Source organism: Wolffia australiana, chromosome 1, assembly GCF_029677425.1.
Source record: "Wolffia australiana isolate 7733 chromosome 1, ASM2967742v1".
Classification (NCBI taxonomy): domain Eukaryota; kingdom Viridiplantae; phylum Streptophyta; class Magnoliopsida; order Alismatales; family Araceae; genus Wolffia; species Wolffia australiana.
In genome coordinates this window covers 17,575,586-17,602,009 of record NC_135835.1, presented here as the reverse complement: position 1 = coordinate 17,602,009, position 26,424 = coordinate 17,575,586, and the positions used below count along the sequence as shown (strand labels likewise).

The 26,424-nt window shown below is 50.0% G+C and overlaps 3 protein-coding genes and 1 pseudogene across 3 annotated transcripts; all 4 read left to right on the top strand.

The window, feature by feature from the left end:
- Nucleotides 1–2,504: 2,504 nt before the first annotated feature.
- LOC144709237 (uncharacterized) lies at nucleotides 2,505–3,177 on the top strand. The gene has a single exon (XM_078582716.1). It carries the CDS (start codon nucleotides 2,591–2,593, stop codon nucleotides 3,041–3,043), a length of 453 nt encoding a protein of 150 aa, XP_078438842.1. The 5' UTR covers nucleotides 2,505–2,590; the 3' UTR covers nucleotides 3,044–3,177.
- Nucleotides 3,178–9,596: 6,419 nt separating this feature from the next.
- Nucleotides 9,597–10,301, top strand: LOC144709230 (uncharacterized). Its single transcript, XM_078582702.1, has one exon. It carries the CDS (start codon nucleotides 9,715–9,717, stop codon nucleotides 10,165–10,167), a length of 453 nt encoding a protein of 150 aa, XP_078438828.1. The 5' UTR covers nucleotides 9,597–9,714; the 3' UTR covers nucleotides 10,168–10,301.
- Nucleotides 10,302–16,646: 6,345 nt separating this feature from the next.
- Nucleotides 16,647–17,415, top strand: LOC144704596 (uncharacterized; annotated as a pseudogene).
- Nucleotides 17,416–23,665: 6,250 nt separating this feature from the next.
- LOC144709221 (uncharacterized) lies at nucleotides 23,666–24,504 on the top strand. The gene has a single exon (XM_078582690.1). The coding sequence runs from the start codon at nucleotides 23,726–23,728 to the stop codon at nucleotides 24,368–24,370; it is 645 nt and encodes a 214-aa protein (XP_078438816.1). The 5' UTR covers nucleotides 23,666–23,725; the 3' UTR covers nucleotides 24,371–24,504.
- Nucleotides 24,505–26,424: the final 1,920 nt, after the last annotated feature.

Below are 26,424 nucleotides of genomic sequence, written 5' to 3'. Positions count from 1 at the left end.
TCTCTCTCTCTCTCTTTTTGTCTGCTTCTCTACCCTCTGATTCTCTCTCTCTCTGTCGCTCTCTGTCTGTCTGTCTGTCTGTCTGTCTCTCTCTCTCTGTCTCTCACTCTCTTTTGCTCTCTCACTCTCTTTTGCTCTCTCTCTCTCTCTCCCTCTCTTTGGGGTTGTCTCTCCCGCTTTCATCACACGGGGTCTCTACGCCACTGACTCTGTCTCTCGGTCTCTCTCGCGCTCTGCCCCACGGGGTCTCTACCCCACAGACTGTGCCTCTCGCTCACTCTCTCGCTCTGCCCCGTTGACCCCATAGCTCTGTCTCTGTATATATTTTGATATATGTCTTTTGCTACTGCCCGTCTCTCTCACTCTCTTACTCTCTCTCTCTGTCTCTCTCTCCCTGTCCCCCTCTCTCTGTCTCTCTCTCTCTCTGTCTCTCTCTCTCTCTCGCTCTCTCTCTCTCTCTCTGTCTCTCTCTCTCTCTCTTTCTTTCTCTTGCTCTCTCTCTCTCTCTCTCTCTCTCTCTCTCTCTCTCCCACTGCATTGCCGTTTCTCTTTCCCCATCCGACTGTTCCCCGCCTTTTCTTACCCATTGACTCTGACTCTCTCTCTCTCTCTCTCTCTCTCTTTCTTTCCTTCTCTCTCTCTCTTTCTTTCTTTCTCTCTTTCTTTCTTTCTCTCTTTCTTTCTTTCTTTCTCTCTTTCTTTCTTTCCCCGTCCGACTCTCCCCCGCCTTCTCTTACCCATTTACTCTGACTCGCTAACTCTCTCTTTCTCTCTCTCCCCGCTTTCTCTCTCTCCCTCGTTGCCTTCCCACCAACTCCCTCTCACAAGACACACAAACTTTCTCTGTCTCTCACTCTTTCCACTGTCTCCGCTGTCTCTTTTTGTCCATCGTTTCTCGCGCTCCCCGCTGTACCTTGCGCTTCGTTCCTCGCTACTTCCCCTGTTTGTTTTCTTATTCGTGTTTCCCTCGCTTCTCCCTGGAGTACGTGTTCTTTTTTTATCGCATTGGCTGTACTCTCTTTGTGTCGCCGACGACACATTGCTATGTCTGCGTGGGCCTCTCTGTGAGCGCGTGTGTGTGTCTCCATCTGCTGTTTTCTCTATGCCTCCCGCTCTCTTTCGTCCTTTCCCGCTCTCTTCTTCCCCTGACGCTCTTTCACCCTCTCGCTCTGTCACTCGCGTTCTCTCTTTTTCTCCTTCCCTATCTCCCTCCCCCTCTCTCTCTGTCCTATGGTGTCCGTTATTCCGCTGACTCACGTTCTCATTCTCCCTCCCTCTCCCTCTCTGTCGTATGCTGCCCGTAGTTTCCCTCAGTCACGTTCTCATTCTCCCTCTCTCTCTCTCTCTGTCCTATGCTGCCCGTCATTTCGCTCACTCACGTTCTCATTCTCCCTGGCTCTCTCTCTCTGTACTACGCTGCCCGTTATTTCGCTCACTCACGTTCTCATTCTCCCTCCCTTTCTCTGTCTATCTATCTATCTGTTTTTCTGTGTATGTCTCTCTCTCTCTCTCTCCCTGTTTCTGTGTGTGTGGCGCTTTGTCTCTCTCGGTCCGTTTCTCCATCATTTCCTGGTCTTCTCTCGGTCTCTCTATCGCTCTTTTCTCCGTGCGTCTCTCTTTCTCGGTTCCTCCGTCTCTCTTTCGTTGTGCGTCACTCATGGTCGCATGATCTCTCAACCTCTCCGTGAGTCTCCACCTATCTCTGCCTGCTACTGCCGCTCTGTGCGGGAGATTCCGGCTCGTGCTGTCTCCTTCTCGCTCATCGCCCTTATCGCGGGCTCTCCCCGTTTCTTTCTCTCCCGGTGTCTACGTTCCGCTCCTTATCCTTCTCTTCCCGAGTCAAGTCCGGGTGTCATCGTCTATCACTCTCCCTGCTCCGTTTACGAGCCTCTTTCGCTGACACTCCGTTTACGAGCCTCTTTCGCCGTTTACGAGCCTCTTTCGCTTTCACGGTAGGATTACTCGGCGGGTTAGCAATTAAAACACATAGCTTCTTGTCTTTTCCATCCCGAGGATTAGTCGTTTCTAGTGAACGCCTTTACGCAATTTCGGGAAGCTCATTAAGTATCTGGACGTGGACTTATTCATGGCCAGGATGAAAATACGGCATCCGGTGGAGGTACCCAGTCCGGAAGTGGCCGCCATCCACGTTGACCCGAGCAACTCGGGAGGAGGAACCCGATACGGGCCAGCTGTCCGTTGTGAAGGCCTCAACCTCGGCCGCCGTCGCTCCTCGGGAGGAGGAACCAAAAATTCGGACCGTGGGAGAGTGATAGACGATGACACCCGTGGGACGGTTTTTTGACTGCGACAAACCACTTAAAGAGGCCACTCACTCTGCGTATTGCGTATTGCGCAGCCTGGGCGAGGATACGCTGTACTGGGTCGAGGTCTCCCGCGAATGAATGCGCCGGGGCGTTCCTTGGACTCCTACGGCAGAAGCGGCCGCGCGTATCATCTATAAATACCCTTTCCCGCGACTCTGGCTTGCACGCCGAGCCGCAGCAGATCTTCTTCAGCCGTCACTCGTAGGCCCTCTTCTCGCCATCTGCTGCGGGGATCCGTCTCAGGCGCAGTCAGCTTTCCTCCGATGGCCAAGAACACCATCGACGCCCACCGCGAGGGTGCCGAGATCTACACCGGGGACGAGCTGTGTCGCCAAAAGACCATCCAGCTTTTGGAGGAGCTGAACATGCCTCGCGGCCTCCTTCCCATCCAGGACGTTTATGAGATCGGCATTAACCGCCGCACCGGCTTTGTCTGGCTGCGCCAGAAGCAGGCGCTGAACTACACCTTTCGCAAGGCCGGGCGTCTTGTTTCCTTCGGCGCCGAGGTCACCGGCTTTGTGGAGGACCGCCGCATGCGGCAAGTGACGGGCGTCAAATCCAAGGAGCTTCTCATGTGGATCTCGCTGGGAGAGTTCTACGTGAATCCTAAGGACCACACCAAGATTACCTTCAGGACTCCGGCGGGTCTCTCGAAGACCTACCCCGCTTCAGCCTTCGAGCTGGAAGAGCAAGGAAACACGAGAGCTATTGTGTAGGCGGGCGTCCTGTTTCCTTCCCGTACTACCCAATTGTCGCCAGATTAGCCGGGATCAGCCTCAAATCGGGGCTCATCCCGGTGATTCATTGATTCATGCATTGAAAAGATAACGCACTCGTGATTTCCCCGCTCTTACGATCGCACGGTACGGCCCTCCGTTGCTCCTCTTTGGATACAGCTAGAGAGCAGCTAGGAGTGGTATAAATTGAACATAAACAACTAAGTATGGCCTTTTCTGCATGAATGCTTAGGAGGTGCGGTAGGCCGTAAAATGTTACGAGGGCGCTACTCCTATATATCACTCGTGCAGTGCATAAGGAATAGGTCCAAAACTATTCATTACTTCTATTAGTCGTGGGCTTTAGGCGGGGTGTGATGGTCATTGGACCCGTACTCATACAACTATATTTAACTTTCCTTATAAAACGTACTCTCGCATAAAATGCACACCTCCCCCATCATTTTCCTCCCATGACACCGGGCTCTATGAAAGTACCGGGCGAAAGCTTGGTCGATCGAAGTACAAGTACGCCTCCACATGCGCCTTTTCGTACAGCGTCCTTTTGTTGTATCCAACAGCACGCGATATTAGTCTCCTTATCTCGTTCCGCCTTAAAATTATGGGGATTATTCCCACGCGAAGCAAGCATAGCCCTATCCAGCAACAAGCTTGATAACGTCGAGCCTTTGGTCAACGCGTTTAGCTGCCGGTATTGTGTCTTGCTTGTGCGAAGGCAGGCCGCGCGTGCGATTGCAAATCGGGGCCCTATCGCATTCGATCAACTTTCACTGCAGGAGTGACCACAGGAGAATGAATAGGAGGGGATTTTTTGCGTGCTACATAATAACAGATCGCGCGATTTTGTGTAGTGACAGAATCCGTCAATGGGACCTGCGTGCTGCAGAAAACAATGGGAATTGAGAGCCTGGGGTCAACGCTTTGGTGTTAGCTGCTTCTATTCTTACTGCATCTCTCTGATGATATGGTCGGCATTTTATCCGAATGTATGTTCGGATGACACAAAAGGGCAATCCGAAGCGGGACAACGGGTTATTCCAATGCGTCTTACTCCCCGAATCTGTTGCGATAAGTCAGACCCCTCACACATCAAAGGTGCTACGGATTCGGTGAAGAGTGCACGCACTCTCTCATAGATTCATGTAGAGAACGCCGTACTTAATTATTTTGTGTTCATTTTATGCCACCCCCACCTTCAAGTTATGTTTATGCTACCGTGAAGACACTCGGGCTCTAGCGTGCGTTGAAGAAAAAAATAATGCTTCGTGGAAGATTGGAGCACAAACTCCATTACGCTTGTCCTGACTGTTTTACGGTGGAGTGCCATCATACGAACGAAGCACGGTCTGAGAGAACAATGACAGTGCCAGTTCCTAAGGCCGAATTTCTGGATAAGATTCATAAGCCAACTACTCCGAAATATGTGCAGAGGTATTGATTATTTCCACGAAAAAATAAGAGAAAGCATCGTGGACCCCTCCCCAGATCTCGTGTCACGTGTTTTATATAATTGAAACGTCATTTGCTGTAGTTGAAAGTAAAAAAAGGACAATTTGTGTTTCTCGGTTAAGTGACGGAAATTCCGTAGACTTCGGCACTGTCTCACCGGTTTATACTAACTTTGCACTGTGGTCATGTGGGGCATGAGATATTTTAAAATCAGGCTCATCGTGGTGTAAATCCGATGGAATGCCAGTGTTCCCTTGTTCTCCTGATTTTAAGGGTGACCTTTGCTATTTTATTCACGCACCGTTATTTTGTTGGCTTCACAAACTTATTTGTTCCGCAATTTGGGCGCACTGCGCTAAGGTCTGTGAAAGCTGACCGATAAGTTTCTGAAGGCATGCGCTATAGGACTCCTTATCGATACCCTATCTGTTCTTTTATCTATGTGTGATGTTTAAATATGTATGTTAATCAATCACAGTGACGCAATTTGTCTCCACCCCCTCTCTTCAAGGTTCTGCCTCTTCCTTTAGCCCGTTGGTTATTTTGACATGCCGGCCGTCGACGAAAGAGGCCTAAATAAAGCCAGTGTCGTGATTTCGGGACTCGTCGAGGGCTTCATAAAGGGGAGCTGATTTTGACTTCTCACCGACATTTGTATCTTTAAACTTTTTTAAGATTCGTCGAGGCAAACGGAACTCGCGTGTCTTAGGACGTAAGATGTGCCTTTTCTAGATTCGGGCCTAAGCCCCGTGGCCAGCTGAGGGGTGCATGAACCATTTCACAGCAACTTCCTGCCGTCACTTGTTGTGTCCACGTAATCACCGGGCCCCGTGAGATGGGACAGTTGTACGATTACACAGGGCGTGGCCCACAGTCGGATCCTCATTGGTGATCCCGTTTAGTAGTGGTGCGACCCGAACGGCGTCCACATATCCCTTTTTTAGATGCTGCAATGCCGCGGCCAATGACCTAACGGCATCATCTTCGTCTGGCTGCCGATTATCCTAGCGAGGGTGCACGATGCTGTGTTGGGTACACGATCACCTTCGTAGGCTTGTTGATGCGTCAGAGCTGAGTTGGTTTTGAGTCCGAGTCATGCGTCCATCCTGTCATGGTCAAAACACAACCGCCCATGGGCAAGCTGTTTTTGTTGTCTAATGCCTGCGTCACACTCACACGACAGTGACATGAATTGCCCCCGGCGAAAGTTTTGGCGTAAAATGATCCATGGATTAAGTGGTAGATTGTTTCACGAACTCCTTCACGAGGAGCGACACTCTCTGGCGTGGCGTCACCCCGCTCTTGCGGTGCGGGATGAGCGTCGCTCATTATAGGAGGGGGAGCAAATACTTGAACCCGGTCCGGATGTTGCGTTGTCCTTGTGGAATATTTGCATGGATAGGGAGGTTCGAGATACGGGGTTGAGGACAAGTAATGATCTGAGTATAAGAGCCTGACCCGCCTCGGCTTATGATTAATCGTATCTTTGAGGTCCATTATACTGATCCTAACGGTGAATAACATTTTTAGAGTAATGCACAACACCGGGCTCAGTACATACCACGCGAGAAGTGGACTGTGAGGTTGCCTCTTAGGCCATAGACGGATTCCACATTTTGCCCATGTCCCAGCAAGTCCTTTTCTCAATCGTGCAGCCCCCACTTTCTATGACGTGAGCATTCCGGTCTAATCCCCCACATCGAATAGGGATGTCCAAAGGATGTAGAGAAGCGGCGTGCAAAGAATATCGTCAGACCTAACGCTTTTCACCAAAAAATTGAGTACAGTATGTGACGATGCATATCGTTATCACCCCCATACGTAGGGCCACTCTTCCTATTATGACACCCATTGACACGGTATAATTATGCAGTAAAGCCCAAATATACTACACCCATAGAGCACATAATGTGCTGTGGAAACTGAGTGAGAGATTTTATCTATCAGCGGATTGATGTCAGGTATAATACTAAAATAACGTGGTAGCATCATATCGAAGAAGATCTGTAGGAGCACAAAATAAGAAGCTATGCAGAAAGTCAAGACATGAAGATCGAAAAGATCAAAAGGACACAGTTGGGAGAAGAGCTACCAAAGGACACAGTTTGAGCGGCGAATCTGATATCGGCGTACTACATCCAGGGTGTGCGTACAATGTATATCGTAAACATCACGGGCCACATAAGTAAGCCAAGTGTACTATCAAGAATTAGATAAAGTGAAAGAAAAACTAGTTGTGCTCGAGAATGCACCCACTGATCCATGTACCAACGTAACTAAGGCCGTCAGCGATTTCCTTGACTTTCTGCCCATCCGAAGTGATGTCTTCAAGTGAAAACGCACCCTTGGCTGTCGTAAAATGAAGATTGCATATCTTGGTTGATTTAATAAACATCCCGTTCATAACTGAGAAGACAAGCTGTGTTGCATAATGAAACTTTGGGTTTGACAGGAAATGTTTTGAGATTCACTGACTCAGACAAATTTCAGGAAACACGTAATTTTGTATAACTTTTTGTCTGTCTTCTGCCCGGTATCTCTCTCTCTGGTAGTATCTCGGCCTCCCGATGATTCTCTACCCGCTCTCTCTCTCTCTCTCTTTTTGTCTGCTTCTCTACCCTCTGATTCTCTCTCTCTCTGTCGCTCTCTGTCTGTCTGTCTGTCTCTCTCTCTCTGTCTCTCACTCTCTTTTGCTCTCTCACTCTCTTTTGCTCTCTCTCTCTCTCTCCCTCTCTTTGGGGTTGTCTCTCCCGCCCGCTTTCTTTCCACCCGGCCTCTACTCCCCTGCCTCTGTCTCTCCGTCTCTCTCGCGCGCTGCCCCGCGGGTCTCTCCCCCACAGACTGTGCCTCTCGCTCACTCTCTCGCTCTGCCCCGTTGACCCCATAGCTCTGTCTCTGTATATATTTTGATATATGTCTTTTGCTACTGCCCGTCTCTCTCACTCTCTTACTCTCTCTCTCTGTCTCTCTCTCCCTGTCCCCCTCTCTCTGTCTCTCTCTCTCTCTCTCTCTCTGTCTCTCTCTCTCTCTCTCTCTCTCTCTCTCTCTCTCTCTCTCTCTCTCTCTTTCTTTCTCTTGCTCTCTCTCTCTCTCTCTCTCTCTCTTTCTCTCTCCCACTGCATTGCCGTTTCTCTTTCCCCATCCGACTGTTCCCCGCCTTTTCTTACCCATTGACTCTGACTCTCTAACTCTCTCTCTCTCTCTCTCTTTCTTTCCTTCTCTCTCTCTCTTTCTTTCTTTCTCTCTTTCTTTCTTTCTCTCTTTCTTTCTTTCTTTCTCTCTTTCTTTCTTTCCCCGTCCGACTCTCCCCCGCCTTCTCTTACCCATTTACTCTGACTCGCTAACTCTCTCTTTCTCTCTCTCCCCCCCCCCCGCTTTCTCTCTCTCCCTCGTTGCCTTCCCACCAACTCCCTCTCACAAGACACACAAACTTTCTCTGTCTCTCACTCTTTCCCACTGTCTCCCGCTGTCTCTTTTTGTCCATCGTTTCTCGCGCTCCCCCGCTGTACCTTGCGCTTCGTTCCCTCGCTACTTCCCCTGTTTGTTTTCTTATTCGTGTTTCCCTCGCTTCTCCCTGGAGTACGTGTTCTTTTTTTATCGCATTGGCTGTACTCTCTTTGTGTCGCCGACGACACATTGCTATGTCTGCGTGGGCCTCTCTGTGAGCGCGTGTGTGTGTCTCCATCTGCTGTTTTCTCTATGCCTCCCGCTCTCTTTCGTCCTTTCCCGCTCTCTTCTTCCCCTGACGCTCTTTCACCCTCTCGCTCTGTCACTCGCGTTCTCTCTTTTTCTCCTTCCCTATCTCCCTCCCCCTCTCTCTCTGTCCTATGGTGTCCGTTATTCCGCTGACTCACGTTCTCATTCTCCCTCCCTCTCCCTCTCTGTCGTATGCTGCCCGTAGTTTCCCTCAGTCACGTTCTCATTCTCCCTCTCTCTCTCTCTCTCTGTCCTATGCTGCCCGTCATTTCGCTCACTCACGTTCTCATTCTCCCTGGCTCTCTCTCTCTGTACTACGCTGCCCGTTATTTCGCTCACTCACGTTCTCATTCTCCCTCCCTTTCTCTGTCTATCTATCTATCTGTTTTTCTGTGTATGTCTCTCTCTCTCTCTCTCTCCCTGTTTCTGTGTGTGTGGCGCTTTGTCTCTCTCGGTCCGTTTCTCCATCATTTCCTGGTCTTCTCTCGGTCTCTCTATCGCTCTTTTCTCCGTGCGTCTCTCTTTCTCGGTTCCTCCGTCTCTCTTTCGTTGTGCGTCACTCATGGTCGCATGATCTCTCAACCTCTCCGTGAGTCTCCACCTATCTCTGCCTGCTACTGCCGCTCTGTGCGGGAGATTCCGGCTCGTGCTGTCTCCTTCTCGCTCATCGCCCTTATCGCGGGCTCTCCCCGTTTCTTTCTCTCCCGGTGTCTACGTTCCGCTCCTTATCCTTCTCTTCCCGAGTCAAGTCCGGGTGTCATCGTCTATCACTCTCCCTGCTCCGTTTACGAGCCTCTTTCGCTGACACTCCGTTTACGAGCCTCTTTCGCTGAACCTTTACGCGTGGTAGCCTCTTTCCTTTCACGGTAGGATTACTCGGCGGGTTAGCAATTAAAACACATAGCTTCTTGTCTTTTCCATCCGAGGATTAGTCGTTTCTAGTGAACGCCTTTACGCAATTTCGGGAAGCTCATTAAGTATCTGGACGTGGACTTATTCATGGCCAGGATGAAAATACGGCATCCGGTGGAGGGTACCCAGTCCGGAAGTGGCCGCCATCCACGTTGACCCGAGCAACTCGGGAGGAGGAACCCGATACGGGCCAGCTGTCCGTTGTGAAGGCCTCAACCTCGGCCGCCGTCGCTCCTCGGGAGGAGGAACCAAAAATTCGGACCGTGGGAGAGTGATGAACGATGACACCCGTGGGACGGTTTTTGACTGCGACAAACCACTTAAAGAGGCCACTCACTCTGCGTATTGCGTATTGCGCAGCCTGGGCGAGGATACGCTGTACTGGGTCGAGGTCTCCCGCGAATGAATGCGCCGGGCGTTCCCCTTGGACTCCTACGGCAGAAGCGGCCGCGCGTATCATCTATAAATACCCTTTCCCGCGACTCTGGCTTGCACGCCGAGCCCGCAGCAGATCTTCTTCAGCCGTCACTCGTAGGCCCTCTTCTCGCCATCTGCTGCGGGGATCCGTCTCAGGCGCAGTCAGCTTTCCTCCGATGGCCAAGAACACCATCGACGCCCACCGCGAGGGTGCCGAGATCTACACCGGGGACGAGCTGTGTCGCCAAAAGACCATCCAGCTTTTGGAGGAGCTGAACATGCCTCGCGGCCTCCTTCCCATCCAGGACGTTTATGAGATCGGCATTAACCGCCGCACCGGCTTTGTCTGGCTGCGCCAGAAGCAGGCGCTGAACTACACCTTTCGCAAGGCCGGGCGTCTTGTTTCCTTCGGCGCCGAGGTCACCGGCTTTGTGGAGGACCGCCGCATGCGGCAAGTGACGGGCGTCAAATCCAAGGAGCTTCTCATGTGGATCTCGCTGGGAGAGTTCTACGTGAATCCTAAGGACCACACCAAGATTACCTTCAGGACTCCGGCGGGTCTCTCGAAGACCTACCCCGCTTCAGCCTTCGAGCTGGAAGAGCAAGGAAACACGAGAGCTATTGTGTAGGCGGGCGTCCTGTTTCCTTCCCCGTACTACCCAATTGTCGCCAGATTAGCCGGGATCAGCCTCAAATCGGGGCTCATCCCGGTGATTCATTGATTCATGCATTGAAAAGATAACGCACTCGTGATTTCCCCGCTCTTACGATCGCACGGTACGGCCCCTCCGTTGCTCCTCTTTTGGATACAGCTAGAGAGCAGCTAGGAGTGGTATAAATTGAACATAAACAACTAAGTATGGCCTTTTCTGCATGAATGCTTAGGAGGTGCGGTAGGCCGTAAAATGTTACGAGGGCGCTACTCCTATATATCACTCGTGCAGTGCATAAGGAATAGGTCCAAAACTATTCATTACTTCTATTAGTCGTGGGCTTTAGGCGGGGGTGTGATGGTCATTGGACCCGTACTCATACAACTATATTTAACTTTCCTTATAAAACGTACTCTCGCATAAAATGCACACCTCCCCCATCATTTTCCTCCCATGACACCGGGCTCTATGAAAGTACCGGGCGAAAGCTTGGTCGATCGAAGTACAAGTACGCCTCCACATGCGCCTTTTTCGTACAGCGTCCTTTTGTTGTATCCAACAGCACGCGATATTAGTCTCCCTTATCTCGTTCCGCCTTAAAATTATGGGGATTATTCCCACGCGAAGCAAGCATAGCCCTATCCCGCAACCAGCTTGATCCCGTCGAGCCTTTGGTCAACGCGTTTAGCTGCGGTATTGTGTCTTTCTTGTGCGACGACAGGCGCGCGTGCGATTCAAATCGGGGCCCTATCGCATTCGATCAACTTTCACTGCAGGAGTGACCACAGGAGAATGAATAGGAGGGGATTTTTTGCGTGCTACATAATAACAGATCGCGCGATTTTGTGTAGTGACAGAATCCGTCAATGGGACCTGCGTGCTGCAGAAAACAATGGGAATTGAGAGCCTGGGGTCAACGCGCTTTGGTGTTAGCTGCTTCTATTCTTACTGCATCTCTCTGATGATATGGTCGGCATTTTATCCGAATGTATGTTCGGATGACACAAAAGGGCAATCCGAAGCGGGACAACGGGTTATTCCAATGCGTCTTACTCCCCGAATCTGTTGCGATAAGTCAGACCCCTCACACATCAAAGGTGCTACGGATTCGGTGAAGAGTGCACTCTCTCATAGATTCATGTAGAAACGCCGTGTAATTATTTTGTGTTCATTTTATGCCACCCCCACCTTCAAGTTATGTTTATGCTACCGTGAAGACACTCGGGCTCTAGCGTGCGTTGAAGAAAAAAATAATGCTTCGTGGAAGATTGGAGCACAAACTCCATTACGATTTTCCTGACTGTTTTACGGTGGAGTGCCATCATACGAACGAAGCACGGTCTGAGAGAACAATGACAGTGCCAGTTCCTAAGGCCGAATTTCTGGATAAGATTCATAAGCCAACTACTCCGAAATATGTGCAGAGGTATTGATTATTTCCACGAAAAAATAAGAGAAAGCATCGTGGACCCCTCCCCAGATCTCGTGTCACGTGTTTTATATAATTGAAACGTCATTTGCTGTAGTTGAAAGTAAAAAAAGGACAATTTGTGTTTCTCGGTTAAGTGACGGAAATTCCGTAGACTTCGGCACTGTCTCACCGGTTTATACTAACTTTGCACTGTGGTCATGTGGGGCATGAGATATTTTAAAATCAGGCTCATCGTGGTGTAAATCCGATGGAATGCCAGTGTTCCCTTGTTCTCCTGATTTTAAGGGTGACCTTTGCTATTTTATTCACGCACCGTTATTTTGTTGGCTTCACAAACTTATTTGTTCCGCAATTTGGGCGCACTGCGCTAAGGTCTGTGAAAGCTGACCGATAAGTTTACGAAGACATGCGCTATAGGACTCCTTATCGATACCCTATCTGTTCTTTTATCTATGTGTGATGTTTAAATATGTATGTTAATCAATCACAGTGACGCAATTTGTCTCCACCCCCTCTCTTCAAGGTTCTGCCTCTTCCTTTAGCCCGTTGGTTATTTTGACATGCCGGCCGTCGACGAAAGAGGCCTAAATAAAGCCAGTGTCGTGATTTCGGGACTCGTCGAGGGCTTCATAAAGGGGAGCTGATTTTGACTTCTCACCGACATTTGTATCTTTAAACTTTTTTAAGATTCGTCGAGGCAAACGGAACTCGCGTGTCTTAGGACGTAAGATGTGCCTTTTCCTAGATTCCGGGCCTAAGCCCCGTGGCCAGCTGAGGGGTGCATGAACCATTTCACAGCAACTTCCTGCCGTCACTTGTTGTGTCCACGTAATCACCGGGCCCCGTGAGATGGGACAGTTGTACGATTACACAGGGCGTGGCCCACAGTCGGATCCTCATTGGTGATCCCGTTTAGTAGTGGTGCGACCCGAACGGCGTCCACATATCCCTTTTTTAGATGCTGCACTGCCGCGGCCAATGACCTAACGGCATCATCTTCGTCTGGCTGCCGATTATCCTAGCGAGGGTGCACGATGCTGTGTTGGGTACACGATCACCTTCGTAGGCTTGTTGATGCGTCAGAGCTGAGTTGGTTTTGAGTCCGAGTCATGCGTCCATCCTGTCATGGTCAAAACACAACCGCCCATGGGCAAGCTGTTTTTGTTGTCTAATGCCTGCGTCACACTCACACGACAGTGACATGAATTGTCCCCGGCGAAAGTTTTGGCGTAAAATGATCCATGGATTAAGTGGTAGATTGTTTCACGAACTCCTTCACGAGGAGCGACACTCTCTGGCGTGAGCGTCACCCCGCTCTTGCGGTGCGGGATGAGCGTCGCTCATTATAGGAGGGGGAGCAAATACTTGAACCCGGTCCGGATGTTGCGTTGTCCTTGTGGAATATTTGCATGGATAGGGAGGTTCGAGATACGGGGTTGAGGACAAGTAATGATCTGAGTATAAGAGCCTGACCCGCCTCGGCTTATGATTAATCGTATCTTTGAGGTCCATTATACTGATCCTAACGGTGAATAACATTTTTAGAGTAATGCACAACACCGGGCTCAGTACATACCACGCGAGAAGTGGACTGTGAGGTTGCCTCTTAGGCCATAGACGGATTCGACATTTTGCCCATGTCCCAGCAAGTCCTTTTCTCAATCGTGCAGCCCCCACTTTCTATGACGTGAGCATTCCGGTCTAATCCCCCACATCGAATAGGGATGTCCAAAGGATGTAGAGAAGCGGCGTGCAAAGAATATCGTCAGACCTAACGCTTTTCACCAAAAAATTGAGTACAGTATGTGACGATGCATATCGTTATCAACCCCGTACGTAGGTCCACTCTTCTTATTATGACACCCATTGACACGGTATAATTATGCGGTAAAGCCCAAATATACTACACCCATAGAGCACATAATGTGCTGTGGAAACTGAGTGAGAGATTTTATCTATCAGCGCGGATTGATGTCAGGTATAATACTAAAATAACCGTGGTAGCATCATATCGAAGAAGATCTGTAGGAGCACAAAATAAGAAGCTATGCAGAAAGTCAAGACATGAAGATCGAAAAGATCAAAAAGGACACAGTTGGGAGAAGAGCTACCAAAGGACACAGTTTGAGCGGCGAATCTGATATCGGCGTACTACATCCAGGGTGTGCGTACAATGTATATCGTAAACATCACGGGCCACATAAGTAAGCCAAGTGTAATATCAAGAATTAGATAAAGTGAAAGAGAAAAACTAGTTCTGCTCGAGAATGCACCCACTGATCCATGTACCAACGTAACTAAGGCCGTCAGCGATTTCCTTGACTTTCTGCCCATCCGAAGTGATGTCTTCAAGTGAAAACGCACCCTTGGCTGTCGTAAAATGAAGATTGCATATCTTGGTTGATTTAATAAACATCCCGTTCATAACTGGAGAAGACAAGCTGTGTTGCATAATGAAACTTTGGGTTTGACAGGAAATGTTTTGAGATTCACTGACTCAGACAAATTTCAGGAAACACGTAATTTTGTATAACTTTTTGTCTGTCTTCTGCCCGGTATCTCTCTCTCTGGTAGTATCTCGGCCTCCCGATGATTCTCTACCCGCTCTCTCTCTCTCTCTCTTTTTGTCTGCTTCTCTACCCTCTGATTCTCTCTCTCTCTGTCGCTCTCTGTCTGTCTGTCTGTCTCTCTCTCTCTGTCTCTCACTCTCTTTTGCTCTCTCACTCTCTTTTGCTCTCTCTCTCTCTCTCCCTCTCTTTGGGGTTGTCTCTCCCGCCCGCTTTCATCACACGGGGTCTCTACGCCACTGACTCTGTCTCTCGGTCTCTCTCGCGCTCTGCCCCACGGGGTCTCTACCCCACAGACTGTGCCTCTCGCTCACTCTCTCGCTCTGCCCCGTTGACCCCATAGCTCTGTCTCTGTATATATTTTGATATATGTCTTTTGCTACTGCCCGTCTCTCTCACTCTCTTACTCTCTCTCTCTCTCTCTCTCCCTCTCCCCCTCTCTCTCTCTCTCTCTCTCTCTCTCTCTCTGTCTCTCTCTCTCTCTCGCTCTCTCTCTCTCTCTCTCTGTCTCTCTCTCTCTCTTTCTTTCTCTTGCTCTCTCTCTCTCTCTCTCTCTCTTTCTCTCTCCCACTGCATTGCCGTTTCTCTTTCCCCATCCGACTGTTCCCCGCCTTTTCTTACCCATTGACTCTGACTCTCTAACTCTCTCTCTCTCTCTCTTTCTTTCCTTCTCTCTCTCTCTTTCTTTCTTTCTCTCTTTCTTTCTTTCTCTCTTTCTTTCTTTCTTTCTCTCTTTCTTTCTTTCCCCGTCCGACTCTCCCCCGCCTTCTCTTACCCATTTACTCTGACTCGCTAACTCTCTCTTTCTCTCTCTCCCCCCCCCCCGCTTTCTCTCTCTCCCTCGTTGCCTTCCCACCAACTCCCTCTCACAAGACACACAAACTTTCTCTGTCTCTCACTCTTTCCCACTGTCTCCCGCTGTCTCTTTTTGTCCATCGTTTCTCGCGCTCCCCCGCTGTACCTTGCGCTTCGTTCCCTCGCTACTTCCCCTGTTTGTTTTCTTATTCGTGTTTCCCTCGCTTCTCCCTGGAGTACGTGTTCTTTTTTTATCGCATTGGCTGTACTCTCTTTGTGTCGCCGACGACACATTGCTATGTCTGCGTGGGCCTCTCTGTGAGCGCGTGTGTGTGTCTCCATCTGCTGTTTTCTCTATGCCTCCCGCTCTCTTTCGTCCTTTCCCGCTCTCTTCTTCCCCTGACGCTCTTTCACCCTCTCGCTCTGTCACTCGCGTTCTCTCTTTTTCTCCTTCCCTATCTCCCTCCCCCTCTCTCTCTGTCCTATGGTGTCCGTTATTCCGCTGACTCACGTTCTCATTCTCCCTCCCTCTCCCTCTCTGTCGTATGCTGCCCGTAGTTTCCCTCAGTCACGTTCTCATTCTCCCTCTCTCTCTCTCTGTCCTATGCTGCCCGTCATTTCGCTCACTCACGTTCTCATTCTCCCTGGCTCTCTCTCTCTGTACTACGCTGCCCGTTATTTCGCTCACTCACGTTCTCATTCTCCCTCCCTTTCTCTGTCTATCTATCTATCTGTTTTTCTGTGTATGTCTCTCTCTCTCTCTCTCTCCCTGTTTCTGTGTGTGTGGCGCTTTGTCTCTCTCGGTCCGTTTCTCCATCATTTCCTGGTCTTCTCTCGGTCTCTCTATCGCTCTTTTCTCCGTGCGTCTCTCTTTCTCGGTTCCTCCGTCTCTCTTTCGTTGTGCGTCACTCATGGTCGCATGATCTCTCAACCTCTCCGTGAGTCTCCACCTATCTCTGCCTGCTACTGCCGCTCTGTGCGGGAGATTCCGGCTCGTGCTGTCTCCTTCTCGCTCATCGCCCTTATCGCGGGCTCTCCCCGTTTCTTTCTCTCCCGGTGTCTACGTTCCGCTCCTTATCCTTCTCTTCCCGAGTCAAGTCCGGGTGTCATCGTCTATCACTCTCCCTGCTCCGTTTACGAGCCTCTTTCGCTGACACTCCGTTTACGAGCCTCTTTCGCCGTTTACGAGCCTCTTTCGCTTTCACGGTAGGATTACTCGGCGGGTTAGCAATTAAAACACATAGCTTCTTGTCTTTTCCATCCCGAGGATTAGTCGTTTCTAGTGAACGCCTTTACGCAATTTCGGGGAAGCTCATTAAGTATCTGGACGTGGACTTATTCATGGCCAGGATGAAAATACGGCATCCGGTGGAGGGGTACCCAGTCCGGAAGTGGCCGCCATCCACGTTGACCCGAGCAACTCGGGAGGAGGAACCCGATACGGGCCAGCTGTCCGTTGTGAAGGCCTCAACCTCGGCCGCCGTCGCTCCTCGGGAGGAGGAACCAAAAATTCGGACCGTGGGAGAGTGATGAACGATGACACCCGTGGGACGGTTTTTGACTGCGACAAACCACTTAAAGAGGCCACTCACTCTGCGTATTGCGTATTGCGCAGCCTGGGCGAGGATACGCTGTACTGGGTCGAGGTCTCCCGCGAATGAATGCGCCGGGCGTTCCTTGGACTCCTACGGCAGAAGCGGCCGCGCGTATCATCTATAAATACCCTTTCCCGCGACTCTGGCTTGCACGCCGAGCCCGCAGCAGATCTTCTTCAGCCGTCACTCGTAGGCCTCTTCTCGCCATCTGCTGCGGGGATCCGTCTCAGGCGCAGTCAGCTTTCCTCCGATGGCCAAGAACACCATCGACGCCCACCGCGAGGTGCCGAGATCTACACCGGGGACGAGCTGTGTCGCCAAAAGACCATCCAGCTTTTGGAGGAGCTGAACATGCCTCGCGGCCTCCTTCCCATCCAGGACGTTTATGAGATCGGCATTAACCGCCGCACCGGCTTTGTCTGGCTGCGCCAGAAGCAGGCGCTGAACTACACCTTTCGCAAGGCCGGGCGTCTTGTTTCCTTCGGCGCCGAGGTCACCGGCTTTGTGGAGGACCGCCGCATGCGGCAAGTGACGGGCGTCAAATCCAAGGAGCTTCTCATGTGGATCTCGCTGGGAGAGTTCTACGTGAATCCTAAGGACCACACCAAGATTACCTTCAGGACTCCGGCGGGTCTCTCGAAGACCTACCCGCTTCAGCCTTCGAGCTGGAAGAGCAAGGAAACACGAGAGCTATTGTGTAGGCGGGCGTCCTGTTTCCTTCCCCGTACTACCCAATTGTCGCCAGATTAGCCGGGATCAGCCTCAAATCGGGGCTCATCCCGGTGATTCATTGATTCATGCATTGAAAAGATAACGCACTCGTGATTTCCCCGCTCTTACGATCGCACGGTACGGCCCCTCCGTTGCTCCTCTTTTGGATACAGCTAGAGAGCAGCTAGGAGTGGTATAAATTGAACATAAACAACTAAGTATGGCCTTTTCTGCATGAATGCTTAGGAGGTGCGGTAGGCCGTAAAATGTTACGAGGGCGCTACTCCTATATATCACTCGTGCAGTGCATAAGGAATAGGTCCAAAACTATTCATTACTTCTATTAGTCGTGGGCTTTAGGCGGGGGTGTGATGGTCATTGGACCCGTACTCATACAACTATATTTAACTTTCCTTATAAAACGTACTCTCGCATAAAATGCACACCTCCCCCATCATTTTCCTCCCATGACACCGGGCTCTATGAAAGTACCGGGCGAAAGCTTGGTCGATCGAAGTACAAGTACGCCTCCACATGCGCCTTTTTCGTACAGCGTCCTTTTGTTGTATCCAACAGCACGCGATATTAGTCTCCCTTATCTCGTTCCGCCTTAAAATTATGGGGATTATTCCCGCGAAGCAAGCATAGCCCTATCCCGCAACCAGCTTGATCCCGTCGAGCCTTTGGTCAACGCGTTTAGCTGCCGGTATTGTGTCTTTCTTGTGCGACGACAGGCCGCGCGTGCGATTCCAAATCGGGGCCCTATCGCATTCGATCAACTTTCACTGCAGGAGTGACCACAGGAGAATGAATAGGAGGGGATTTTTTGCGTGCTACATAATAACAGATCGCGCGATTTTGTGTAGTGACAGAATCCGTCAATGGGACCTGCGTGCTGCAGAAAACAATGGGAATTGAGAGCCTGGGGTCAACGCGCTTTGGTGTTAGCTGCTTCTATTCTTACTGCATCTCTCTGATGATATGGTCGGCATTTTATCCGAATGTATGTTCGGATGACACAAAAGGGCAATCCGAAGCGGGACAACGGGTTATTCCAATGCGTCTTACTCCCCGAATCTGTTGCGATAAGTCAGACCCCTCACACATCAAAGGTGCTACGGATTCGGTGAAGAGTGCACGCACTCTCTCATAGATTCATGTAGAGAACGCCGTACTTAATTATTTTGTGTTCATTTTATGCCACCCCCACCTTCAAGTTATGTTTATGCTACCGTGAAGACACTCGGGCTCTAGCGTGCGTTGAAGAAAAAAATAATGCTTCGTGGAAGATTGGAGCACAAACTCCATTACGATTTTCCTGACTGTTTTACGGTGGAGTGCCATCATCTGAGCACGGCACGGTCTGAGAGAACAATGACAGTGCCAGTTCCTAAGGCCGAATTTCTGGATAAGATTCATAAGCCAACTACTCCGAAATATGTGCAGAGGTATTGATTATTTCCACGAAAAAATAAGAGAAAGCATCGTGGACCCCTCCCCAGATCTCGTGTCACGTGTTTTATATAATTGAAACGTCATTTGCTGTAGTTGAAAGTAAAAAAAGGACAATTTGTGTTTCTCGGTTAAGTGACGGAAATTCCGTAGACTTCGGCACTGTCTCACCGGTTTATACTAACTTTGCACTGTGGTCATGTGGGGCATGAGATATTTTAAAATCAGGCTCATCGTGGTGTAAATCCGATGGAATGCCAGTGTTCCCTTGTTCTCCTGATTTTAAGGGTGACCTTTGCTATTTTATTCACGCACCGTTATTTTGTTGGCTTCACAAACTTATTTGTTCCGCAATTTGGGCGCACTGCGCTAAGGTCTGTGAAAGCTGACCGATAAGTTTCTGACGCACGCTATAGGACTCCTTATCGATACCCTATCTGTTCTTTTATCTATGTGTGATGTTTAAATATCTATGTTAATCATTCACAGTGACGCAATTTGTCTCCACCCCCTCTCTTCAAGGTTCTGCCTCTTCCTTTGGCCCGTTGGTTATTTTGACATGCCGGCCGTCGACGAAAGAGGCCTAAATAAAGCCAGTGTCGTGATTTCGGGACTCGTCGAGGGCTTCATAAAGGGGAGCTGATTTTGACTTCTCACCGACATTTGTATCTTTAAACTTTTTTAAGATTCGTCGAGGCAAACGGAACTCGCGTGTCTTAGGACGTAAGATGTGCCTTTTCCTAGATTCCGGGCCTAAGCCCCGTGGCCAGCTGAGGGGTGCATGAACCATTTCACAGCAACTTCCTGCCGTCACTTGTTGTGTCCACGTAATCACCGGGCCCCGTGAGATGGGACAGTTGTACGATTACACAGGGCGTGGCCTGATCGGATCCTCATTGGTGATCCCGTTTAGTAGTGGTGCGACCCGAACGGCGTCCACATATCCCTTTTTTAGATGCTGCACTGCCGCGGCCAATGACCTAACGGCATCATCTTCGTCTGGCTGCCGATTATCCTAGCGAGGGTGCACGATGCTGTGTTGGGTACACGATCACCTTCGTAGGCTTGTTGATGCGTCAGAGCTGAGTTGGTTTTGAGTCCGAGTCATGCGTCCATCCTGTCATGGTCAAAACACAACCGCCCATGGGCAAGCTGTTTTTGTTGTCTAATGCCTGCGTCACACTCACGACAGTGACATGAATTGTCCCCGAAAGTTTTGGCGTAAAATGATCCATGGATTCGTGGTAGATTGTTTCACGAACTCCCTTCACGAGGAGCGACACTCTCTGGCGTGGCGTCACCCGCTCTTGCGGTGCGGGATGGCGTCGCTCATTATAGGAGGAGCAAATACTTGAACCCGGTCGGATGTTGCGTTGTCCTTGTGGAATATTTGCATGGATAGGGAGGTTCGAGATACGGGGTTGAGGACAAGTAATGATCTGAGTATAAGAGCCTGACCCGCCTCGGCTTATGATTAATCGTATCTTTGAGGTCCATTATACTGATCCTAACGGTGAATAACATTTTTAGAGTAATGCACAACACCGGGCTCAGTACATACCACTCGAGAAGTGGACTGTGAGGTTGCCTCTTAGGCCATAGACGGATTCCACATTTTGCCCATGTCCCAGCAAGTCCTTTTCTCAATCGTGCAGCCCCCACTTTCTATGGCGTGAGCATTCGGTCTAATCCCCACATCGAATAGGGATGTCCAAAGGATGTAGAGAAGCGGCGTGCAAAGAATATCGTCAGACCTAACGCTTTTCACCAAAAATTGAGTACAGTATGTGACGATGCATATCGTTATCAACCCCGTACGTAGGTCCACTCTTCTTATTATGACACCCATTGACACGGTATAATTATGCGGTAAAGCCCAAATATACTACACCCATAGAGCACATAATGTGCTGTGGAAACTGAGTGAGAGATTTTATCTATCAGCGCGGATTGATGTCAGGTATAATACTAAAATAACCGTGGTAGCATCATATCGAAGAAGATCTGTAGGAGCACAAAATAAGAAGCTATGCAGAAAGTCAAGACATGAAGATCGAAAAGATCAAAAGGACACAGTTGGGAGAAGAGCTACCAAAGGACACAGTTTGAGCGGCGAATCTGATATCGGCGTACTACATCCAGGGTGTGCGTACAATGTATATCGTAAACATCACGGGCCACATAAGTAAGCCAAGTGTAATATCAAGAATTAGATAAAGTGAAAGAAAAACTAGTTGTGCTCGAGAATGCACCCACTGATCCATGTACCAACGTAACTAAGGCCGTCAGCGATTTCCTTGACTTTCTGCCCATCCGAAGTGATGTCTTCAAGTGAAAACGCACCCTTGGCTGTCGTAAAATGAAGATTGCATATCTTGGTTGATTTAATAAACATCCCGTTCATAACTGGAGAAGACAAGCTGTGTTGCATAATGAAACTTTGGGTTTGACAGGAAATGTTTTGAGATTCACTGACTCAGACAAATTTCAGGAAACACGTAATTTTGTATAACTTTTTGTCTGTCTTCTGCCCGGTATCTCTCTCTCTGGTAGTATCTCGGCCTCCCGATGATTCTCTACCCGCTCTCTCTCTCTCTCTTTTTGTCTGCTTCTCTACCCTCTGATTCTCTCTCTCTCTGTCGCTCTCTGTCTGTCTGTCTGTCTCTCTCTCTCTGTCTCTCACTCTCTTTTGCTCTCTCACTCTCTTTTGCTCTCTCTCTCTCTCTCCCTCTCTTTGGGGTTGTCTCTCCCGCCCGCTTTCATCACACGGGGTCTCTACGCCACTGACTCTGTCTCTCGGTCTCTCTCGCGCTCTGCCCCACGGGGTCTCTACCCCACAGACTGTGCCTCTCGCTCACTCTCTCGCTCTGCCCCGTTGACCCCATAGCTCTGTCTCTGTATATATTTTGATATATGTCTTTTGCTACTGCCCGTCTCTCTCACTCTCTTACTCTCTCTCTCTGTCTCTCTCTCCCTGTCCCCCTCTCTCTGTCTCTCTCTCTCTCTCTCTCTCTGTCTCTCTCTCTCTCTCGCTCTCTCTCTCTCTCTCTGTCTCTCTCTCTCTCTTTCTTTCTCTTGCTCTCTCTCTCTCTCTCTCTCTCTCTCTCCCACTGCCTTGCCGTCTCTCTCTCCCCCTCCGTCTGTCCCCCGCCTTTTCTTACCCATTGTCTCTCTCTCTCTCTCTCTCTCTCTCTCTCTCTCTCTTTCTTTCCTTCTCTCTCTCTCTTTCTTTCTTTCTCTCTTTCTTTCTTTCTCTCTTTCTTTCTTTCTTTCTCTCTTTCTTTCTTTCCCCGTCCGACTCTCCCGCCTTCTCTTACCCATTTACTCTGACTCGCTCACTCTCTCTTTCTCCCCCTCCCCCGCTTTCTCGCTCTCCCTCGTTGCCTTCCCACCAGCTCCCTCTCCCAAGACACACAACCTTTCTCTGTCTCTCACTCTTTCCCACTGTCTCCCGCTGTCTCTTTTTGTCCATCGTTTCTCGCTCCCCGCTGTACCTTGCGCTTCGTTCCTCGCTACTTCCCCTGTTTGTTTTCTTATTCGTGTTTCCCTCCTTCTCCCTGGAGTACGTGTTCTTTTTATCGCATTGGCTGTACTCTCTTTGTGTCGCCGACGACACATTGCTATGTCTGCGTGGGCCTCTCTGTGAGCGCGTGTGTGTGTCTCCATCTGCTGTTTTCTCTATGCCTCCCGCTCTCTTTCGTCCTTTCCCGCTCTCTTCTTCCCCTGACGCTCTTTCACCCTCTCGCTCTGTCACTCGCGTTCTCTCTTTTTCTCCTTCCCTATCTCCCTCCCCCTCTCTCTCTGTCCTATGGTGTCCGTTATTCCGCTGACTCACGTTCTCATTCTCCTCCCTCTCCCTCTCTGTCGTATGCTGCCCGTAGTTTCCCTCAGTCACGTTCTCATTCTCCCTCTCTCTCTCTCTCTCTGTCCTATGCTGCCGTCATTTCGCTCACTCACGTTCTCATTCTCCCTGGCTCTCTCTCTCTGTACTACGCTGCCCGTTATTTCGCTCACTCACGTTCTCATTCTCCCTCCCTTTCTCTGTCTATCTATCTATCTGTTTTTCTGTGTATGTCTCTCTCTCTCTCTCTCTCCCTGTTTCTGTGTGTGTGGCGCTTTGTCTCTCTCGGTCCGTTTCTCCATCATTTCCTGGTCTTCTCTCGGTCTCTCTATCGCTCTTTTCTCCGTGCGTCTCTCTTTCTCGGTTCCTCCGTCTCTCTTTCGTTGTGCGTCACTCATGGTCGCATGATCTCTCAACCTCTCCGTGAGTCTCCACCTATCTCTGCCTGCTACTGCCGCTCTGTGCGGGAGATTCCGGCTCGTGCTGTCTCCTTCTCGCTCATCGCCCTTATCGCGGGCTCTCCCCGTTTCTTTCTCTCCCGGTGTCTACGTTCCGCTCCTTATCCTTCTCTTCCCGAGTCAAGTCCGGGTGTCATCGTCTATCACTCCCTGCTCCGTTTACGAGCCTCTTTCGCTGACACTCCGTTTACGAGCCTCTTTCGCCGTTTACGAGCCTCTTTCGCTTTCACGGTAGGATTACTCGGCGGGTTAGCAATTAAAACACATAGCTTCTTGTCTTTTCCATCCCGAGGATTAGTCGTTTCTAGTGAACGCCTTTACGCAATTTCGGGGAAGCTCATTAAGTATCTGGACGTGGACTTATTCATGGCCAGGATGAAAATACGGCATCCGGTGGAGGGGTACCCAGTCCGGAAGTGGCCGCCATCCACGTTGACCCGAGCAACTCGGGAGGAGGAACCCGATACGGGCCAGCTGTCCGTTGTGAAGGCCTCAACCTCGGCCGCCGTCGCTCCTCGGGAGGAGGAACCAAAAATTCGGACCGTGGGAGAGTGATGAACGATGACACCCGTGGGACGGTTTTTTGACTGCGACAAACCACTTAAAGAGGCCACTCACTCTGCGTATTGCGTATTGCGCAGCCTGGGCGAGGATACGCTGTACTGGGTCGAGGTCTCCCGCGAATGAATGCGCCGGGGCGTTCCCCTTGGACTCCTACGGCAGAAGCGGCCGCGCGTATCATCTATAAATACCCTTTCCCGCGACTCTGGCTTGCACGCCGAGCCCGCAGCAGATCTTCTTCAGCCGTCACTCGTAGGCCCTCTTCTCGCCATCTGCTGCGGGGATCCGTCTCAGGCGCAGTCAGCTTTCCTCCGATGGCCAAGAACACCATCGACGCCCACCGCGAGGGTGCCGAGATCTACACCGGGGACGAGCTGTGTCGCCAAAAGACCATCCAGCTTTTGGAGGAGCTGAACATGCCTCGCGGCCTCCTTCCCATCCAGGACGTTTATGAGATCGGCATTAACCGCCGCACCGGCTTTGTCTGGCTGCGCCAGAAGCAGGCGCTGAACTACACCTTTCGCAAGGCCGGGCGTCTTGTTTCCTTCGGCGCCGAGGTCACCGGCTTTGTGGAGGACCGCCGCATGCGGCAAGTGACGGGCGTCAAATCCAAGGAGCTTCTCATGTGGATCTCGCTGGGAGAGTTCTACGTGAATCCTAAGGACCACACCAAGATTACCTTCAGGACTCCGGCGGGTCTCTCGAAGACCTACCCCGCTTCAGCCTTCGAGCTGGAAGAGCAAGGAAACACGAGAGCTATTGTGTAGGCGGGCGTCCTGTTTCCTTCCCGTACTACCCAATTGTCGCCAGATTAGCCGGGATCAGCCTCAAATCGGGGCTCATCCCGGTGATTCATTGATTCATGCATTGAAAAGATAACGCACTCGTGATTTCCCCGCTCTTACGATCGCACGGTACGGCCCCTCCGTTGCTCCTCTTTTGGATACAGCTAGAGAGCAGCTAGGAGTGGTATAAATTGAACATAAACAACTAAGTATGGCCTTTTCTGCATGAATGCTTAGGAGGTGCGGTAGGCCGTAAAATGTTACGAGGGCGCTACTCCTATATATCACTCGTGCAGTGCATAAGGAATAGGTCCAAAACTATTCATTACTTCTATTAGTCGTGGGCTTTAGGCGGGGGTGTGATGGTCATTGGACCCGTACTCATACAACTATATTTAACTTTCCTTATAAAACGTACTCTCGCATAAAATGCACACCTCCCCCATCATTTTCCTCCCATGACACCGGGCTCTATGAAAGTACCGGGCGAAAGCTTGGTCGATCGAAGTACAAGTACGCCTCCACATGCGCCTTTTTCGTACAGCGTCCTTTTGTTGTATCCAACAGCACGCGATATTAGTCTCCCTTATCTCGTTCCGCCTTAAAATTATGGGGATTATTCCCACGCGAAGCAAGCATAGCCCTATCCCGCAACCAGCTTGATCCCGTCGAGCCTTTGGTCAACGCGTTTAGCTGCCGGTATTGTGTCTTTCTTGTGCGACGACAGGCCGCGCGTGCGATTCCAAATCGGGGCCCTATCGCATTCGATCAACTTTCACTGCAGGAGTGACCACAGGAGAATGAATAGGAGGGGATTTTTTGCGTGCTACATAATAACAGATCGCGCGATTTTGTGTAGTGACAGAATCCGTCAATGGGACCTGCGTGCTGCAGAAAACAATGGGAATTGAGAGCCTGGGGTCAGCGCGCGCTTTGGTGTTAGCTGCTTCTATTCTTACTGCATCTCTCTGATGATATGGTCGGCATTTTATCCGAATGTATGTTCGGATGACACAAAAGGGCAATCCGAAGCGGGACAACGGGTTATTCCAATGCGTCTTACTCCCCGAATCTGTTGCGATAAGTCAGACCCCTCACACATCAAAGGTGCTACGGATTCGGTGAAGAGTGCACGCTCTCTCATAGATTCATGTAGAAACGCCGTGTAATTATTTTGTGTTCATTTTATGCCACCCCACCTTCAAGTTATGTTTATGCTACCGTGAAGACACTCGGGCTCTCGCGCGCGTTGAAGAAAACAATAATGCTTCGTGGAAGATTGGAGCACAAACTCCATTACGACTTTCCTGACTCTTTTACGGTGGAGTGCCATCATACGACCGAAGCACGGTCTGAGAGAACAATGACAGTGCCAGTTCCTAAGGCCGAATTTCTGGATAAGATTCATAAGCCAACTACTCCGAAATATGTGCAGAGGTATTGATTATTTCCACGAAAAAATAAGAGAAAGCATCGTGGACCCCTCCCCAGATCTCGTGTCACGTGTTTTATATAATTGAAAGCGTCATTTGCTGTAGTTGAAAGTAAAAAGGACAATTTGTGTTTCTCGGTTAAGTGACGGAAATTCCGTAGACTTGGCACTGTCTCACGGTTTATACTAACTTTGCACTGTGGTCATGTGGGGCATGAGATATTTTAAAATCAGGCTCATCGTGGTGTAAATCCGATGGAATGCCAGTGTTCCCTTGTTCTCCTGATTTTAAGGGTGACCTTTGCTATTTTATTCACGCACCGTTATTTTGTTGGCTTCACAAACTTATTTGTTCCATAATTTGGCGCACTGCGCTAAGGTCTGTGAAAGCTGACCGATAAGTTCTGACGCATGCGCTATAGGACTCCTTATCGATACCCTATCTGTTCTTTTATCTATGTGTGATGTTTAAATATCTATGTTAATCATTCACAGTGGCGCAATTTGTCTCCACCCCCTCTCTTCAAGGTTCTGCCTCTTCCTTTAGCCCGTTGGTTATTTTGACATGCGGCCGTCGGCGAAAGAGGCCTAAATAAAGCCAGTG

Excerpts from the sequence above, each read along its gene's own strand:
- LOC144709221 (XM_078582690.1), top strand. The coding sequence starts at position 23,726 with ATGAATGCGCCGGGGCGTTCCCCTTGGACTCCTACGGCAGAAGCGGCC.
- LOC144709237 (XM_078582716.1), top strand. The coding sequence starts at position 2,591 with ATGGCCAAGAACACCATCGACGCCCACCGCGAGGGTGCCGAGATCTAC.
- LOC144709230 (XM_078582702.1), top strand. The coding sequence starts at position 9,715 with ATGGCCAAGAACACCATCGACGCCCACCGCGAGGGTGCCGAGATCTAC.